This window comes from Amaranthus tricolor, chromosome 3 (assembly GCF_026212465.1).
Source record: "Amaranthus tricolor cultivar Red isolate AtriRed21 chromosome 3, ASM2621246v1, whole genome shotgun sequence".
Classification (NCBI taxonomy): domain Eukaryota; kingdom Viridiplantae; phylum Streptophyta; class Magnoliopsida; order Caryophyllales; family Amaranthaceae; genus Amaranthus; species Amaranthus tricolor.
The window spans coordinates 2,109,747-2,131,173 of record NC_080049.1 but is presented as its reverse complement, the minus strand read 5'-3'; the positions used below and the strand labels follow the sequence as shown (position 1 = coordinate 2,131,173).

General features: G+C 29.9%; 3 protein-coding genes across 3 annotated transcripts; all 3 read right to left on the bottom strand.

Moving 5' to 3' along the window:
• Positions 1-642: 642 nt before the first annotated feature.
• LOC130808233 (probable WRKY transcription factor 62) lies at positions 643-3,465 on the bottom strand. The gene is made up of 3 exons (XM_057673715.1): positions 3,170-3,465; positions 1,387-1,479; positions 643-1,210 (listed from the first exon to the last, which is right to left on the bottom strand). Exons 1-3 carry the CDS (start codon positions 3,463-3,465, stop codon positions 643-645), a joined length of 957 nt encoding a protein of 318 aa, XP_057529698.1.
• Positions 3,466-15,796: 12,331 nt separating this feature from the next.
• On the bottom strand, positions 15,797-17,440 carry LOC130807784 (probable WRKY transcription factor 38). The gene is made up of 2 exons (XM_057673117.1): positions 17,430-17,440; positions 15,797-16,262 (listed from the first exon to the last, which is right to left on the bottom strand). Exons 1-2 carry the CDS (start codon positions 17,438-17,440, stop codon positions 15,797-15,799), a joined length of 477 nt encoding a protein of 158 aa, XP_057529100.1.
• Positions 17,441-18,518: 1,078 nt separating this feature from the next.
• On the bottom strand, positions 18,519-19,677 carry LOC130808074 (uncharacterized). Its single transcript, XM_057673520.1, has 2 exons — positions 19,355-19,677; positions 18,519-18,657 (listed from the first exon to the last, which is right to left on the bottom strand). Exons 1-2 carry the CDS (start codon positions 19,651-19,653, stop codon positions 18,561-18,563), a joined length of 396 nt encoding a protein of 131 aa, XP_057529503.1. The 5' UTR covers positions 19,654-19,677; the 3' UTR covers positions 18,519-18,560.
• Between the last annotated feature and the right edge of the window lie 1,750 nt (positions 19,678-21,427).

Genomic DNA, 21,427 nt, shown 5'->3' with positions numbered 1-21,427 from the left:
TCTTGGTTCATTTTCATATTCCGAATGAAAGAACAAAAAGATCACAAAAATTATACTCCTATCTTAATTCTTTCTTTGTCAACAAGTGAGGCTCATTGAAATACATAACTATAACAAATTTTAAAAAATTTGTTTTAATTTTTAAAGCAATCAATTAGAAGTAGAAAATTAAACTACAATCAAATATAAATATCAATAAGTATAACTTTACCAAATAACTAATTATGGGTAACTTGTTTAGCCTCCTTAATTAACCAATGAAACTTTTTCATTACTACATAACTGTGAACAATCATTCAACAAATACAAACTCTCTTTTACTACTCAAAAACTCTTAGATAGGAGATTGCTATCTCTTTCACATATTATTTTTTCATCGAAAAGATCCTTTTACAGATCAAAAAACGAGAAAAACATTCAAAAATCTTAACGACATAAAATAAAACGACTTAACTGTAAAAATAAAAAGTAAAAACATAAGCTAGAGATACTCATTTGAGAATCTCACAAAGCTAGACTGCTCGTCCAAGCACCTAAACTGCTTATTCGGACAACTTCTTATCTCACAATTTGAGCATTTCACAAGGTTAAGCTGCTCGTTCAAGCACCTAAACTGCTCATTTGACAATTTAGGTCTTGAATTTATATCGTATCCCAAAAGGAATTAAGGTCTTCCAAATCATTAATAGTATCCAAATGTTCATAAGCCAAGTAACTATAGTCAATAGTTGACTCAATATTTAGGGTACCCATGTAGTCGTTGGGGCTTATGAATATATTTGGAGAAAATACTACATTTGGATCCTGGTGTATATATGTTGCAATATCAACTGATGGAACATTATTAGTTGTTGTTGTTGTTATTGTTGTTGTTGTCGTTGTTGGTATTGGATTAAGAGACTCCGACGGAGAAAGAGGAGGATTATTGGTGGTGGAAATTGAAGGTGTATAATAATTGTTAAGAGCTTCTTTTGGGGTGGATATCAATGGGTTTGGTGACTTAAAGTTCATGTAATTGGTAAAATGATCATTTTCATGAACATTTAACACATTATAGTAAGCAATATTTGTATTGTTTGTTTGAGTGGGTTGGCATGTATGTTCTGCATAGTAAGTGATCCTATAATTTGTAGGATTATTGGATATCTTTTGGACATGTTTAGTTGCTTGGCAATTCTGATCTTCTTTGTATATGCACCTGAAGTATTCCCTGTTTTTTGTAATAGTATTAGTATTTGTGAATCGAAATACATTTTTATAAATATAAACTTCTTGGTTGTATAAAAATATTTTATTATTCTGATGCCGTTAAATGGCTCCTAATTATAAAAATTGGGATATTTAAATTACTAACCATACATTTGTTATAAATAGGAAATAGCCTACCTAGGATACATTGTCTTTTGAATTACTTTTTGTCCGTACTTTCTCCATGTGTAGCCATCAGGTTCAACATTAGGGCATTCAAGCACGCGTCTCCTACAAAATGAAATGAAATGTTAAAGTATATAATGATGTAATTGTCAAGATGGATTATGACGATGAAGATTTCTTTCATGTACAATGTTAAAGAAGTCCGTTAGACTCGATCACTTAACAAGACTTCTCTTCAAGCTATAATTCTTTTTCAACAACATCAAGTACTTCTAGTATTTTTAAATACTTTTTCGAGTTCCAAAACAAAAAAATACTTTTGACATTAAATTTCATCTAAGTTATTTTATCTTTTTTTTTAAAGTTAGATTTTTCACGAATAAGTGATTTTGGAAAATTCCACATGGTAATATCATCGAACTTTCATGAAATGTTGGTGGTATCAATTTTGTAAGATTTTTCTACATGGTTATATTCAATTTATGCCTTATCTAACTGCGGTAGCATTTTTCGTTAAATTTTTGTCAATTTTCATTTAATTCTCCATTTTTACGTTTCCATCTTTATTAAGAGTTGGTTGTTGTCTTTTTAATTTTCTCTAAACCATTTTTATACTCTCAAATGTTTAATTCACATTTTGACGTTTAATTCACTAAAACTCTCAAATGTTGTAACAATTTTGTTTTCATTTAAATTGTTGTCTTTATAATTTACCCTATTTAAGTATATATGTATTAGTAGTATTATTATTATCTATAAATATGGTTTTTACTCTCTATAACGCCTCTCAGAATGAAATCTATATGTAATAGTAGTATTATTATTATTATCTCTAATGAAATATTGTCAAAAATTACATACATAAATTTATATTTATCAAAACCTGCCTTAATACAAAATGTTTTGTCAAGAACTACCTATTAAATATTCAGAAATTCTTGTATGAGACGGTCTCACCGTGAGACATGTCTCATACTTAGGTTAAATAGCCCAATAATGAAAACTTTTTGCTTATGAGCTTCTTGTTTTAAGGTGTTCTCACCGTAAAACGATTCATACAAGATGGACTGTTAAATGTTAGTTTCTTTGAAAACACATTATTTTGCGTAGTTTTTGTTAAGAAAAAAATCAATTTAATTTATATATAATTTTAACGCACAATTATTCTATACAGTTTTTGACAAATTGTGATTTTTATAGATAGTTAGCAACTTTTCATAGTTTGGACTATGTTTGTATGTATAAAAGTGACAAAAAAATATATTTGGAAATTAATGAATGGTACATTATATACTTTAATACGTATAATAGGTGACAATATCTGCTGATAAAAATGTGAAACACTGCACTTGAAAGGATGTTTAGATGATATTTGAATTGGTAATTTTTTTAATGAGCGATATAATATCAAAAAGTCATGTCAGGAAACAAAATTAAGTGATGTTGTTAATATTAAAAATATATGGTAATTAGTGTTATTATTGTCACATAGCAAAGCTCCTATTAACTTAAGCAATACATATAATAGGATGTATATGTATATGGTTTTTATGAATAAGTTGAATGTTGTTAGTTGACATATTGACAAGCCTTTAATCCACCCTTGCTTAGCATGAAAGTCGTTCATGACTCCTTAAACTAATGCATCGGCCAGTGTGCAGAACTAATCAGAACAATTAAGCTGAATACGAGGGAGTATCTTATATACAAAAACATGTCAAAGAACGAATTCAACCAAAAACTTAATCTGATTGTTGAAGTCCCAAAATACAATATATACTCTAACAATACGTACCTATTGTTAGGAGAAGTTTCCTTAGAAGATGAAGCTTGAAAGTGGAAGGATCGAACCATATCATTGATGATGGATAGAGAAGTTTCAAGTGATGAAAGAATTGTGAATGTATGATTATGCATTGAAGCCATGTTTGTTTGATCATTGAAATTGAATTGATCATCATCATGATTTGATAATGATCTACCATTCATTGTTAGTTGTGATTGTGAAGGAATTAAGCTGCGAAGTTGAGTTGCTGCTTCCCATCCTTTTTTCAATTCTTCCTCCAAAATAACCTTCTTATCATTATCCATCTTTAGTTTGATCTTGTGAGACAATTTGAATGAACGAAAAAGTAGAGTTGTAGTATTCCTTATATATATAGAAAGCCCAAAGTTGAGGGTTGATGGAAAGTAAAGAGACAAAAGTAGATAAAGTAATGGGAATGTTAGATAATCATGTTTTGGTCAATGAGTTTTCTATCCACATGTACAACTTTTTCAAAGTCAATGAGTCAAAACATACATGAACATGGAGGATGTGTATGATGTACGAAGTACACTCAGAGGTGTTTGAACCAGGCTTAACTTGATGGACTCGCTTAAATCGAATTGTGTTCGTCGTTTGACCTGTAGAGGTTGGCTGAAATCGAAACGAACTGATTTTTTTTTTCAAACTATACGAATGCGAATCGTACTGATATTAATTTGACACATGAAATGTATTCATCAAAATTGACCAGAAACTTAAGTTAATTAAAACAAAGTATGAGCCGAGCAATCAATTACCTAAAAATAATCATTAAGATTCGATATTTGGATAACGAACTCGATCATCATGATGAAACTGAACCGGTATGTTGATCAACCCATTAACAATAAACTAGGGTTCAATGACAACATTTGAATCAACACTTGAATTTCACGAATATATAATATGGAGAGTGAAACTAGATCATATTTTATAGTATTACAAACAAAAATAGATCTAATTGAACTTAAGATGAACCGAGATTCAATTGTATTGAAATTAAATTAACCCATAATTGAATTTTATTCAAATTGAAATTAACCCGCTATCGTAGATCAACTGACTCGAAACACATGCATCTAACCGTTCACATACCCTATTCAATTCAACATCAACCAGCAAGAATCATAATCAAACTCGTTTCATGACTAATGTCTACTTATCGACCCTAAACCAATATCAACAGGACTTGATTTCTAGCTTAATAATATCCCAACCGAACACGACTCGAACGGAATTGAAAGTAAAACCAAATAAGAATATTTACCGATTTTAAATCGACTCAAATTTCACCGAACTAATTTTCACCAGACTAGAAACCAATCTAAGCACCTGTTTGTACATCTCTACATAAAGATATATGAATTAGGACATTCAATTGTTGGATCTTTCTTTAATCTACTTTCTTATAACTCACTTTTTTTACTCACTTATTAAAATTCACTGAATCATAAATGAGACGGTCTCACAGTGAGACCATCTCTATTGGGCTGGCCAAATACATACATTCTGTCTTAAAGTGATAACTTATAACATTAAAGTGATCATTTATAATTTTAAAATAATCATTTTTTTATAGTTTTATAGTGATTACTTATATCTTTAAAATGAATACTTACGATCTTAAACTTTTCGATTAAAGTAATGGGTTAAAATCTGAATCTGAATCCAATCCATAATCGATACCTACTTAGGTTCTGTTTATATATTAAAATGATTAAACAAAAAATTATTGACACGTTGGCTGCTGCTTGAAAATTAAGTTAAAAAATTAGTAATAATGATAATAACTACCCCGCGTAACACAAATGAAACCTGGTATATTATATGACACTAAAATACTAGTAAATGATCTTGAACCCTTTTGTAGGAAGATTCATTGAAATATTGGTAAGTATATTATGAATGAGTTCTTTTGTATATAAAATATAAAATATGTATCTAATCAACTTCATTAGTGTTCAGGTATATTAGCATAATTCGCCAAATTCTACATATCCAACTATTAGAAAATAATTATTTATTATAAAAATGAGTATAAGAATGAGTTCATAATTAGTACAAATTTGGACACAAATTTACTTTCTGTATAAACATGTTTAACGGCAAAATTGGCGATAAAAATGCTATGTCCGCGTCTAGTGACAAAGATTTTGCAGTTAAAATTGTCGCTAAAATGAAAAGAGAGAACTAGCTACACTACAAAAAACTATCAAATTGGCGACAGACGGTTTCGTCGCCATTTGATAGCTAAAAGGTCAAAAAGTAGGGTTGGCGACCGGCGGGCGACAGCTTCTAAGGTGGTCGCTAAACACTTCGTCGCTAAACCCCAGTTGGACGCCCTTTCCTCGCCATAATAACGACGACCAGTGGGCGACGAACATTTCCATCGCCCAAAAAGTAATAAGCTGGCGACAAATGGGCGACGAAATAAGCCCTCGCCAAACACGGCGACCAATTGGCGACCAACCATGCTGTCGCCATCGCCGCCTGCATTGATAAGACTAATCTGTTTGACTTTACAGGTCAACGACCACTTTTCCGTCGCTAGACCGTCGCTTGCTATTATTACTGTTGTCATTATTATTATTACTATTGTCATTATTACTGCTGTCATTATTATTCTTACTATAAATATTATTATACTATTGTCATTATTACTGTTGTCATTATTATTCTTACTATTAATATTATTATTATTATTATTAGAAGTATTATCATTATTAGTATTATTATTATTTTTATTAATATTATTATTATTATTATTATTATTATTATTATTATTATTATTATTATTATTATTATTATTATTAATATTACTACTGTTATTGTTATAAATATTATTATTATTGTTAAAATGAATATTATTATATATATTAGTTATATATATTTTATATTTTATGTTTATATATATTTTATGTTTATAAATTATAAATATAAACACATAAAACAAATATATTAAAATGAAAAAACTGAAAATATTATATATAAATCTTAACTTTATTTACAAAGTCACAAAAATTACAAATATTTATAATCATTCATTGAGGAGGTGGAGGAGGGGGTTGATTTAAATTGAAATGCGATTCAAGGAATTTCATAAATTGTTCTCGTTCTCGTGCTAATTGTTCAGTCATCCTTTGATGATACTCATAGGCTGTCTGAGCATTTCCTCTTCGAATCTCTGCCCATAGTTGATTATTAAAAAAAAAAAGCATTCAAACATAATTTATCATCATCATCATCAAGAACATTGAAATAATTTAAAAAATAAACAATAAACACTAACCTTTTAATAAGAAGATGAGTTTTTTTAGAGTTGTAGATGTGTAGAAGTTGAAGATAAAAGTAAATTAATAGAGAAGGAAAATGAAGGAAAATGAAGAACTTGAAGGATTAAAAGACGAGTAGAAGTTGAAGTAAAATGAAGAAGTATGGAAATGAGGTTTGCGTAGGAAATGAGGACTTAGGGCTTCTTATAACGTTTTGTCTTCTGATATGGGCGACCAGCGGGCGACCACAATGGCGGTAGCTGCGTCGTCGCCACAACCTCGGGAATGAAACAACTTTACTTGCTGCAGTGGAGAAATTATTTGGTGCAGCTTTTAAAGATTAGTGACGGGAAGATTGGTCGCTAGGTCGTCGCTAACTGGATTGACAAGACAAGACTGTTTGACTTCTCAGGCTGGCGACCAGCTGTCCAGTCGCTAGTTCGTCGCTAAGCATCGATAATTGCGTGCTGCAGTGGTTGTGCAGTTAATTTAATACTATTAATTTCATTATTATTATTATTACTATTATTACCTCTCATTATTATTATTATTATTATTATTATTATTATTATTATTAATTTCATTATTATTATTTTTATTATTATTATTAATTTCATTATTATTATTTTTATTAATATTATTATTATTATAATTATTAATTTTATTATTATTATTATTATTATTATTATTATTATTATTATTATTATTATTAGTATTATTATTACAACTGTTATCGTTATTAATATTATTATTGTTGTTAAAATCAATATTGTTTTTATTTGTTATTAGTATTGTTAATATGATTATTGTTGATATATATTTATTATTTTGTTGTTGTTATTATTATTATTATTACTACAAAATATTAATAATTCGAAGGATTATAATTAAATTGTATTAAATATTACAAAATATTAAATAATTACATATAAAAAATTAAATTAATCTTCATCACTAAAATAGTCGTCGTTCTCAACATCTTCATCTTCGGATTGTTCGTCTTCTGACAGTACAAGATCCACATCTTCTTCAGTATCTTCATCATTATCATGCACCTGTTGAACAATTTCGCCAGATGGATCAAGAAGCGGTGTGTGGGATACATCTTCTTCAATTTCAATACGGTCCCTATTTTCTTCTTGGAAAGCAGCATCTTTGAATTCCTGTTCTACTTCTTTGTCAAATTTATTCTGTTTGACTTTGCAAACCGCTCTCCAATCTTTTAAATTTTGTCTTGTACTCGGATATGGAAGATAATACACTTGACATGCTTGACTTGCCAACACAAACGGATCATATAAACGATACGAGCGACCTTGATGTATGTCAACTAACTTATATCGTTTATGAATCAAAGAATGTGGGCGGAAAGATAGTCTCTAGTTTGCAGATGATAACCGAAATATCTGCTTCCATTTTCCTCAAATCCTCCACACATAGCTTTGTGGTAGTCAAACTTCTAAAATATAAGCTCAACTCCGTAAGCGCTTCCCAAACCTTCACCGGTAGCAATTCTCTGAATGCAATTGGAAATAAACGTTGCATGAAAACATGACAATCATGACTTTTCATGCCAAACAATTGAAAATGTTATCAAAAACATTTTTTTTCTATGTGCATAACATCCAAATTATGGCGAATCGTGTTAGTTTTCCAATATGGCAAATCCCAGAATATGCTCCTCTTCTTCCATCCAGCAGAGTACTTACTAACCTCTTTATTATGCTCCGGTGCATCTTCTTCATTGACTTTCAAAAAACCAAACTGGTCCAATTCATCAAGCAATTCAAGTCCTGTCCGAATGATAGGTGGGTCTCTCTTCTCAACAATGCCTGCTCTGAAATTTGTTCTATTTCTCCTATGGGGATGACTTTTATCTAAAAACCTTCTATGACAGTCAAACCAACACACCTTCTTGCTATGCGTAAGGTAGAAAGCTTGGGAATCATCCATGCAGTAAGGGCAAGCATATCGGCCCGCAGTACTCCACCCGGACAACATCGAATAAGCCGGAAAGTCATTGATCGTCCACATTAAAGCTGCTCGTAGTTGGAAATTCTCCTTTCTTGACACATCATATGTACAAATACCCTCCTCCTAGGTGGCGACTGTTTGACTTCTCAGGTGGCGACCAGCTGTCCCGTCGCTAGTTCGTCGCTAAGCATCGAGCTGCAGTTACCTATCTTTAATACTATTAATTTCATTATCATTATTATTACTATTATTACCTCTCATTATTATTATTATTCCTACAATATTAATTTCATTATTATTATTTTTATTATTATTATTATTACCTCTCAATACTACGATGAGTTCGTCGCTAAGCATCGAGGTCTGCAGTTACCTCTCTTTAATACTATTAATTTCATTATTATTATTATTATTACTATTATTACCTCTCATTATTATTATTATTCCTACAATATTAATTTCATTATTATTATTTTTATTATTATTATTATTATTACCTCTCAATACTACGATGAGTTCGTCGCTAAGCATCGAGCTGTGCAGTTACCTCTCTTTAATACTATTAATTTCATTATTATTATTATTACTATTATTACCTCTCATTATTATTATTATTCCTACAATATTAATTTCATTATTTTTATTATTATTATTATTACCTCTCAATACTACGATGAACAACAATAAGAAGGTTATTTATAGAATAAAATAGCGACAAGATGGCGATAAACAAACCATCACTACTGTGGAATTCAAATTCAAAAAATTCCTGACTCAAATTCAAAAAATTGCCGAGGGCTAGGCGACCAGTTGACCCGTCGCCCATAATCAGGAAAAAAATAAAAAAAAATGTCTTCTTTGGAGACGAAGTGGCGACAGCTATGTTCGTCGCCATATTGTTAAATTTTTTTAAAAAAAGAAAAATTGAGGTCGGCGATGAAAGGGCGACGACTCCAATTCCGTCGCCACCCTCCTTTTTTCTTTGTGACCCACTTCTTCCTCGCCAACTCACCACTTGGTTTTTTGACTTTGCGACCCATTTTTATCTCGCCTGTTCGTCGCCATGGGCGACCATCTATTGTCGTCGCAATTTTTCCATCGCTAAATCAAGAGTTTTTTGTAGTGCTATAAGTTTAGCGACAAAAACTTTGTCGCTAAGCCATTTTCCATTTTTCAATTTCAAAAGTGCATTCTCTACTGACGAATAGGGCGACAACCTTTTTTCACTAAACTTTTATCCGTATTTTAAAAATTCGGACTTCAATCTCCTTTCTCGTTTCATTCTTCAAACCTATCCATCTTCTCCTCAAACTTCTCTCTACTTATTAAATTTATCTCCTCTTTCTCTCTACTTCGCAACACTCAATCCGGCTGTTTTTCTGCTATTCTTCGGTGGATTTCTCCTTCCCTTTTCACATGTAATCTCATACTTTAACTATTTTTATTGTTGTTGTCGAATCTCATGGCTAATTTTGTTCATCGTTCATGTTGATTTTTCATGTTCAACTACATGGCTGATTTTGTCTCATTTTGCTCAATTTCATATTCATTTTTATTGGTGTTTTTTAGAAGTTTTATGTTTACTTTCACGGCTGTTGAAATTTTGTCCTTTTTTCTATATATATTAATTTAAACAATTATGTGTACTTTTTTTTGAAAAAATCTGATTCATTAATAAAGAGTTATACCACATCTACATCAAAGATAAAACATAGCAAGTACATAACAACTATAACCAAATATAATTCAAAATTAAAAAACTAGGATTGTTGTGTATGAGATGTAACAATTCTTAATATCATCTTCCACATCGTTGTTTGATACAGCCTTTTACGAGCGGTCTTTCGATCTGTTGTAGTCTTGAGATAGAATTGAATTTGATGTATTTGATGGTAATTGCAATTTTGGTGTCTGCTGCATTATCGCAGTAATCTCTACCAACAAATCAACTAGAGACAAAAATTCATAACCCCAAACTCTCACGAGAAGAGAGATCAAAACTCAATGTATAGGTAGAATCAACCCAATGAATGGGTAGAAAAACTCTCCGATACGAAGAGGACAAATATTTATTTTATATTGGAAAAGCTTAAAATGGAGCAATTCGGGGCTTACCATCAACCAAAAGGATGATGATAGCTCCAAACAACTATAAAGATTAGGATTTTTTTAGAGAGAAGAAATAAAAGAGAGGGAGGCGGCTAGGGTTCCTTTCACATACGTATTATGTGTACTTTAATTAATATTTAATTTAATTATTAAATTATCTTTGTTGATTATGTATAGTTTTTGAGTATTACTTACGACAAATAGTTGAATATTTGTTATTATTGTTAAATAATAATAGTAATAATTACTATTAATATTTCATGATAATGGAAAATATTCAATTTTTTTCACAACCTGAAAATAATCTAGCGAGAAATCTAGCGACATAATTTTTTAGCGGCAAAGCATTTTGTCGCCAATTTTTTCGCTGATAATTGCAATTATTTGCACTTATTTATATCATTTTATACTCTTTAATGATGGTCGTTGTTAGTAATTTCGTGCTTATTTTGAAGATTTATGCTACTTTACCTATTTTAGTTATTCATGTTGATTTTTAGTGATTTTGATTGTTTTAAAATGATCGATGTAATGCTTCAAACGTTTTTTTTTTCACTCAAAATCCAAGCAAATACATCAATAATTCCTTCTTGCAAACTCTCTTATCTAACCAAAGATGATACAAAGAGCATTTAAAAGTATAAACAAATGAAGTTTAAGTTGTGCAATTTTGTTGGTCAGGTCATTTTTGTCTGATACACATGCCCCCAACAAATTTAGGAGCAATGATGTATTTCCCAGCTACCAAGTGCAGTTTTCTGAGGGAATAGTGTTAAAATAATCTAGAAAAATCTAAAATTTTAATTAAACATAAAAATATTTAAATTAAATAATTAAAAAATAAAAATATCTAAGATAATATAATAGAAGATCTTAGAAAAAGTAATTAAAAAATAAAAATATTTAAAATATTTTAGTAAACTTGTAACCAAACTCATCACTAAAAATACCCATTGATGTAAACAATTTTTGACAATGAATAAGAATATCCATTCTACATATTCACTTATCTTCCTCTCCAAATAAATTAATTTACTATTTTACCACCTAAATTTTCCTACGTTTGGTATCAAGAGCTAATTAAAACTAAGACCTCCAAACAACTTAAACACTTTAACCAATGTACTCCACAATAAAATAAACCTCTAACCACAAAATAAAAAAAAGGACCTCAACCATTAATTACCCCTAAGTTAATAGGTTCCTACATTTAAGGGAGAAAAATATGAACAATAGACTATGAAAATGAGGTCAATATTTATCTCCCACGATTTCTGAGAATTAGTACAAGAAGGTTATGAACAACCACCCAAAGATGACACTAAAGAGTCATCTTAGGATGAAACAAAAATAAAACAATATAAACAAAATAGGATAAGGGATAATTATGCCCTATCCCTATTATATCGTGGAGTCGACGAGGCAATACTTACAACGATCATGCCCACAAAAACAGCTACGAATGCTTGGAAGATTCTGGAGACAAAATACAGAGGTTCCGAAGAGGTAATTCTTTTTAAACTCCCAATCACTATGGAGAGAATTTGATAATTTATTAATGGCAGAAAATGAAACAATACATTCATTTTTTGACCGAATCACTAATATAGTCTATCAAATAAGATCAAAAGGTGGTAAAATAGAAGATGAAAATGTGATTCGAAAAATATTAAGGAGTCTCTCACAAAAATATAACATTACTGCCATGACAATATAAGAGGTTAACAAGAAAAATTTATCTCAATTAAGTATACCCGAACTAATGGGATCACTACTTGCACATGAAAATAGATTAAAAAGATTTAACGAAGAAATTTTAAAAATAGATTAAAATAGATTAATTTTCTAATGGTGAAAATAAAAATAGTCATTATAAAAATTATGAAAAAGGACAAACATCAACCAATCGTAGCAAGGGGAGAGGAAATTTTAAAAATCAAGGGAGTCGATTAAATAATCAAACTGATTTTTATTGTAAATTATGTAAAATTACTAACCACAATACTAATGATTGACGGTATAAATGTAAGAGCTGTAAAAAACACACTCACCTCGATAAAGATTGTTGGTATCGACAAAAAGAAGAAGCAAACTATTCCAAAAACAATAAATCCGGAGAACAAATATTTTACACTGGATTGAATGCACAAGAAAAAGTAAGTGACATATGGTATATTGATAGTGGTTGTTCAAATCGCATAACTGACAATAAATATTATTTTGTGACTGTTGATGAAAATGTTAAAACACACATTACACTTGGCGATGGTAAAAAGAAGATGTCGCTAGAAACGGGACAATCGCCGTTAAAACAAAAAATGGCTCATCAAAATTAATTCACGAAGTTTTCTATGTTTCCGGACTTGGTCGGCTCTCTCATTTATCTCACACATACAAGACCACATATAGTCAACGCTGTCAGCATCGTATCCAGGTTTATGAGTGAACCGAGCAAGGATCATCTAACAACAGCAAAGAGGATTCTCAGATACATTAAGAGAACGAAAGCTATGGGACCATGTACGAAACTGAAAAAGATTTCAACCTCACAGGATACACCGATAGCGACTGGGCTGGAAGCGTGAATGATAGAAAAAGTACAAGCAGGTACGTATTTCAGCTTGGAAACAAAGTGGTCTCATGGTCATCAAAAAAACATGCGACAGTAGCTTTATCATCATAGAAGCAGAGTACATTGCAGCAACAAGTGCAGCAAGCAAGAGACACCAACTACAGTGTTCTGCGACAACATGTCAACAATAGCAATGACGAAGAATCCAATGTTTCATAGCAGATCAAAACACATCGAGATACGACATCATTACATTCGTGAGTTATTAGACAAGAAAGAGATCGAACTATAATTCTGCAAGACAGGGGAGCAACTCGCATACATTTTCACAAAACCCATATCAACTGATAGATTTATCGAGTTCAGAAGACAACTCAGAGTTCAAGATTAGGGGGAGTGTTAAAATAATCTAGAAAAATCTAGGATTTTAATTAAACATAAAAATATCTAAATTTAAGAATTAAAAAAAATATCTAAATATAATAGAAGATCCTTGAAAAAGTAATTAAAAAATAAAAATATCTAAAATACCAAACTCATCACCATAAATACCCATTGATGTAAACAATTTTTGGCAAGAATAAGAATATCCATTCTACATTTTCACTCGTTTTCCTCTCCAAATAAATCAATTCACTATTTTACCATCTAAATTTTCCTACAAAGAGCAGTGGCAGCCCCAGAAGAAGTTTCTAATGATTTGGTGTAACTTAGAACTCTTGGCTTTGGGAAACATAATGCAGGGACAAGTAGGAAGAAAAGGTGTTGAGGACAGAGTTAATGAGCACAAATCGACCCGCTTTAGAGAGGAGTTTTGATTTCCAAGAAGCTGGCCTTTGGGAAATCTTATGGGTGATTTCTTGAAGGGCGGATAAAGGGGGACGCTTGTCTAGGAAAAAGCATCCTAGATAAGAGCCAAGGCAGTCAGAAATAGGAAGAGGAAGCAAAAAGAGCATTTCGGGTCGCACTAGATGCATTCCAAGAGAAGCATGGGTACATTTTTCTAGGTTGAAAAATAGGCCAAATTTCATACTGAAATCGTGGAGAACAGCTTTAACAGCTAAGATAGTTTCTATGTTTGCTTCTCCAAAGAGGATAAGATCATCAACAAACATAAGGTGCGTAATGGAGGCTTTGTTTCCTTTGAGTGGGAAGGGTTTCCAAACTCCTTGTTCTACTGCATGTTTAATTCTCCTAGACAAGGTTTCCAAACTCCTTGTTCTACTACTATTAAATAAACCTCCTTGAATTTAGGAATCATTGTGACTACATGAGTTAGGGTTGATCACAATAATGTATGTCTATCGATTAAAATCAGGCTTTTTTGCTTTAATGCCAAGGTTTTTAGTTAGTTAAATATTATAGAAAATATAAATAAATAAGTACTCAAAATTGCAAAATCTAGTTTATCATAATACACTAGTTTTTCCAAGAAAAAGTCAAAACATTTTTGTTCATACCAAAGCTTAACCACACATCACAATGTAGTCCTGGACAACATACTCATGTTTTATCAAATTACATTTGCCAAATAAGCCATACATTTTTGAGATTATGGATGATCATGGGTCTAGGATCCTATTAAACTACTCCGGACGGTCGGACTCATCCCTTTTTTAAGGATTTGGGTCTTATGTTTTGAGACCTTTTGGATTCAAGTTGGATCTGAATCTAAAAAAATAAATTACGGGTTTAGATTTGGGTCCAAACCCTCGGACCTATACCCAGACATTTATTAAATAGTTTATATCTGGAAAAACTTGGCCACCAAATCAAATTGCTATTAGAAAGAAAGAAGGATTAGAATGTTATTAATTTACTTGGAAGTGGGAATTGAATAAATTACGATATTTTATCGCTTACAGCAATTAAGAGGTTGTTACTGTTACTGATTAGTGCTCTAATGTTGCCTAAATGTTGACATATAGATATACTCGGGTTGTTGGCATATAGATTGAGTTATATGTTATTGTCTTATTGATATAATTAGTATTAAACAAAAATACGAAAAAAATTGACATACCAAAGGTTCAAAGTTACAAGTCAACGCTTTTTTTAGACCCATTAGAAAAATCATTTAGAACCTTAGATCCGTTAAATTTGAATCTGAATCTGATAATTTTAGGCCCTTAAAGTTCGAATCCAAATCTGAATCCGTAAAAAAAATGGATTTATATCCAAATTTGACCAAACCCGCTTCAGACCTACCACATGATCATCCTGGACCATTAAACACTTTGTTCTGTAAAGGCTAAACACCCATAATAAATATTTCAAGACATAAAAGAAACAACTTTTTATCATATTATTACCCTCATCTAAAAAATTTACCTTTCTTAAACTACATAAATATGAGCATGTCAAATTAACAAATAAGAATACAATGAGTAAAAAATCATAATCTATTTGACACATTGCCTTTTCTTCAAAAGTCCTTTCTTCATTGTTCAAGATAAACTATTTAAACAATAAAAACAAATGAATTTGCTACACCGACATAATAAAACTTTCCTGTTAATTAGAAATAATAACGTAACAAATTCAGCCAAATATAAAACTTTAATAATTTCAAAAAATTTATCATTATCAATAAAAATTTCAAATGGCTGACAAATTATTAGTCTAGTATATTGTTCATGGAGATAGTCTGAGTAATGTTCACTTACTCTATTTGAGCTTTTTTGTCTTTTACGGTTCAGATTTTGAATTTGCTACATCGATATAATCCCAAATTGAAATATCAGTATGACCTGAACTACCAACATAACCAGAGCTCATTGACATCGTTGGAGAAAATACGTCTGCAATATGAACTATTGATGATTCCATTGTCGTTGTCGTTGTCGCTGATATGTGATCAAGAGACTTTGAAGTAGGAAGAGAAAATGATGGTGTTGAATTTAGAGAAATTATTGCATGATTAATGGTTTGTTTGGATTTTGGGTTTTTTGACTCAAAACTTATGTAATTGGTACAATCATTTTCTTGAACTAAATCAAAATTAGATATGTACGTATTGTTTATAGGATCAGGGTGGCATGTATGATCAGCATAATAAGTGATCCTGTATTTTGTAGGACTGTCTGATATCTTTTGGATATGTTTAGTTGCTTGACATTTCTGATCTTCTTTGTATACACATTTGAAATATTCCCTGTTTGTTCATAATCATCATATTATTAAATCAAAATTCTTTATTGCTATGTTAGAACGATTATTTTATTTAAAAAACTAAAATTAACTCAAATTTAATGTTTTAACTGTAGGTAAAATTGCATATTTGAAAATAACATTTTAAATTAAACTTGTCATCCTCAAATGTTTCTTTTATGATTTTATAATTGAAATCTACTATTTGAAATGAATTAGTTTTTTCAAAAACATAACCTATAAGAATTTTATAAGTGCATTTGTTGAAACAGATAAACTTTAATTTTCATGTTATAATTAAAAGTGGTTTTATAATAATTCTTGTTAATTTGTCGGTTAAAATTATGGGTTGTTTTAAAGTATTTATTTTATAAAAGTTTATATAAAAATTATATATAATAGAATGAATTAAATAAGATTGTATATAAATATATTTTAACTCATATCTAATATGGAAAAACTTTTAGACAGGAGGTAGTGAAATAATATTCTACAATAACATGCAAGAGTTTAATTTGCTTGATCATAAGCATATTGCATAAATATTGTGAAAAACATTTATTTTAATTTCATTCAAAATTTACTTTTGTGATCAAAATTTAAATTTCGTATTAGCCTTCACATTTTGATGAAAACATCGTAATCCCTCCTATTCACGCTAGCAATTCATTTACTCTCTCTGTTGCTTTTTGTTTGTCCACTTAAGTTTTTTCACTTTAGGAGAGAGAAAACTTAAATTTGATTTTTGAAGTATATATATTGAAAACAAAATATATTCATGTGGAATCTTATTAGATTCGTCTTGATGCAAAGAATTTTAATATATGATTTTTATAATTTTTTATTGCGTACTAAGAGATATGAAAGTTCAAAATTTGCTTTAAAATGCGTGAAAAAAAATAAACTGAACAAACAAAAAGAAACAGAGGGAGTAGTTGTTTTACTCTTGTCGAAGAAATATTTCAACCCTTAATATCTGTAATTGTTTTTAATTAAAAATTATAAAAAATTGATATCTATAAACTTTACAGTGAGACGAATCAAATAAAATCTTACATGAGTATAGGTAATAAATAAATAGTGACCAAAATATAAATGAAACTACTAGCTTGAACATGAATCAGTGGTACACTTGGTATGATGATTAATTTGCTTTAAAAAATTAGCTTACATGATTAGCATATTGTTTCATAAAAAATTAATTCCCTTCCCTTCCCATTCCTTGTACAACCTTTCTTCCTCCCCCACCACCAGCGTCTTTTCCTGTCGCCACACCCACCCCACCCCCCCCCCCCCTCCCTACAAAATCAAACATACCCTAAATTCTCATTTTTCTTCAAATTCAATCAATGAAAAAAAACTCTAATCCTAAATAATCAATCTTCGTCCAAAATTAGTACAATTTGATTGAATTTCACTCGAAATTTGATTGAAGTTAATCAAAATTTGACCCCATTTAAAGGGGTTAAGGTTTTTGAGAGGGGAGGGAAAGCAGTGGTGGTAGCCCAGGAAAAAGGGAGGGGAAGGGGTGGCGCCAGTTGTGGGAGGGTGGAGTGTGGAGAAGTACAGTGGTGGGGGTATTGGTGGTGATGGTGGTTGTGTGGAGATGGGCTATATATACAGTTAAGGGAAGGGAGGAGTTTAATTTGGTTATATACAAATTATTGTGAGACGATCTCTCCAGGAAATGCATTAGATATACGAACTAAATAGTGAAATTAAAAAAACAATAAGAGTGTAGGCTTTTTATTTTAATGTTATCTATTTAAGAAACGATCTTTCACCAGAATAATTGTTTTCTTTAATTCTAAAACCATTTTATTTATATTTTCTCTCAAATCATTGTAGGTTAAATAAAAGATCCAACTTTTAAATATAACTATATAAATATAACTATATAAATATTGGATTTTAGAAATAAATTTTCCTAAGAAAAATTTAGAATCAATATTTTTTGTTTATTCAAGGCAAATTGAAAAATTGTTGATGTGAGTAACTTTATTATTTCCAACCAAAGATGAGAGAATAGATAATTTATTAGCAATAGAGTAATGTCTTAGCTTGTACTGATAAGAAATAATACTAGTGTTTATTTTTGCAAATTAAAAGCAAACTAAGTTTATGAGGGTGTTTGAATTAATCGTCTATATAGGATCTTCTCTTCTCACTTATAAGAAAAAGTTAATATAAAAAATATATATTAAATTTATTAATAAAATAAATATATTTACTATAAATAAAGCTTTATTTCGCACGGAGCTTTAAAATTTTCAAGACGGCTTTGATAAAAAGATATAGCTTATTACCTTGGATGCTTTGTATTTTGAATACACTTGTGCCCATATTTCCTCCAAGTGTAACCATCGGGTGTAATATTAGATGTATCAATTATGTATCTCCTACACATCATGTTAGTAAATGCCAGAGTTAATTCATTGAAACTATTGCAAGTTTATTAAGTTGATTCTAACAAAATTGTATGAATATATTTTCAAATGATTGTGATTTGGGTTAATTATTTTTCTTGAACATACATTGCAGTGATTCTATGATGGTTACAATCATACAGTTTTAACATGCAAAAAAATAAAAGTTGACTTCCAAATAATTTTATTTCATAAATTACTTAATATTTTTTTAGTTATCATTAAAAATCTCAAACTTATTAAGAAGGTTTTATCTACATGTTAATTAAATTTATTATAGTGGTTATCTTTAAAAATAAGCACAAATTATGAATTTTACTCTCATCCACGTCTCATTTTAAGTGGAATTATAGCCTTATAGGCGCCAAGTACAAAGTAGACTTGTGTCAAATGATCACTTCCAGCTCAAAAGGGCTTTCGTGTGAGTCCTAGAACCGTCTTGAAAGATTTGGAAGCTTGTCTTATTTATAATAAATATATTTATTTTATTAATATACTTAAAATATTTTTTTTATTAACTTTTTCATATATAGCGGAAAGAGGGGCCTTGTATGTTCGATTACCTCGCACACCTCAAAGACCCTTCTGATATGAACACATATTGTGGCCTCAACCATCAACTTAAGCTTTTGGTTGGATTGATTGTTTTACATATTAAACCATATTATACCTGTTGTTAGGAGGAGATCCAGAAGATGAAGCTTGAATCTCCATTGATTGTATCATAGTTTTGATGATGGAAATTGAATTTTCTAGTGAATAAAGAACAGTGTTGGAAAAATTCTTCATACAATCCATTTTTTTATTATCATTGATTAAAATCTGATCATCATTATGATCTGATGATGATGATCTTTGATTGAATGTTTGTAATTGTGATGGAACATCCACAATTAAACTGCGTAGTTGTGTTGCTGCTTCCCACCCTCTTTTCAACTCTTTTTCCACCATAACTTTTTTATCATCCATTTTTTTTCTTTCTTATTCTCTTTAAAATTGATAATCTAGTGAGCGTAATACATATTAGTCCTTAATTATATATAAAGGCAACAATGGGGGTTGGTATAGACCGTTTGTTTGGTTATTAGTATTAAATGGTAGTAATAAAAATAATATATAGTATAATTTTATATGATATGTACCATGTTATTCTCGTGATAATAAAACTTTTATCACAAATAATGTTTTTGTTCAAAATTTTTCATCATCACCTAATATCCTAATTATAAATGAAAGGCGTTGGAAAGAATTTTATAAAGAAAATGAAATTATTAGAGGAGAATAAGCATAAATATTAAACTTGTCAAGAGATATTTTTACCAAAATTACACTAACTTTCTATTATCATTTTTACCATTTAATACTACCAGCTAGTCTCTTGAGAGACCGTCACTTTGAGAGACATCTCTAAGCCCCAACCCTTTAAAACTTAATGCCTACTTACATTATTCTTAATGCCTACTTATCGTATCGTTAATACATATTTATATTATTTTAAATGCATACTTACATCATTTTTAATGCCTAATTATAATATTTCAAAAATATATAAGACTGTCTATTACAAAAATTTGTGTAATACTAATTATTAAACGGACAGAAAAAAGTAAACAAATGAATGGGAATGGGAATGCAAATTGTAGATATATTAATCCATTAGATTGACTAAAGTTTCCAAAGAATTGCTTACTTCATGCCCATTATGCGTGTATGACGTTGTTTATTTAATGATAGTATATATCAGTGAGTTTCCCCATGTGCATAAACAAAAAAATAAGTTATTTTTGTATTTTGATCCAATATTGGAATCTTGTATGTTAAAATATTATGTGTACACATTTGATAGTTGGATTTAGCTTTAAATAGATTTTATCGATTAGAGTTATTTTTAAATAGATCAGACTCGAAAATTCAAACAGAAACATAAAGTTATTCGGTTTAAAAATATGACTTTTAAAGTTGACCGAATTGACATGACTTGACATGACTTTCATCCTAATTGTGACAAATTTTTGTTATCGGCATATAAATGTTAATCGAGATTATCCAAACCTAATAATATTTGGACGAAGTTTTATTTGACCCAATTATGCTCGAAACTGAATGTAATACGGGTTGTACCAATTTTAACATAGGATGTTATAAACTTGTATCAACTTTTAGTCCAACCTGCCATAAATCTGATTCACTTTTAACCAAATATGTTGTAAGTACGAATCACTTTTAACATAAATCGCAAACAAATCCAGCCTCCAGCAAATTTATGATAAATTTCAAATGATTATTAAATTAGTTAAATTGATACTCAATCTTTCTTGCAACAAGGTGATTATAGAATCATAAATTTGTTGATTGTCTTTTATGTACATTAGGATGTGTAAAAATATTTAATCATAATAATTCAATACAAAAAATATGATATCTTAGTAATGAAATTGGATATTTGATTGATTTTTTTATTTGGATATTATTGATTGAAAATATAGTTTTTACAATGGATAATTAGATTCGATCCAAATCATATTATCTAGATTTGGTTTTGGCGAAATCGCAAATGATAAAAAAAAAATGAAAATAAATTAATAATCTCAATTTTCAACTCTAATGCATTAGTCATGTGAGCTTGGCCTTAAATAGGTTCAATTGCTTTTACCAAGTAAATAAATGTGGTAGAGTCAAAATATGAACTTAAACTTTGAAATTTTGCTTAAATGTCAAACTTAAACTTTCCGAGCTAGCAACT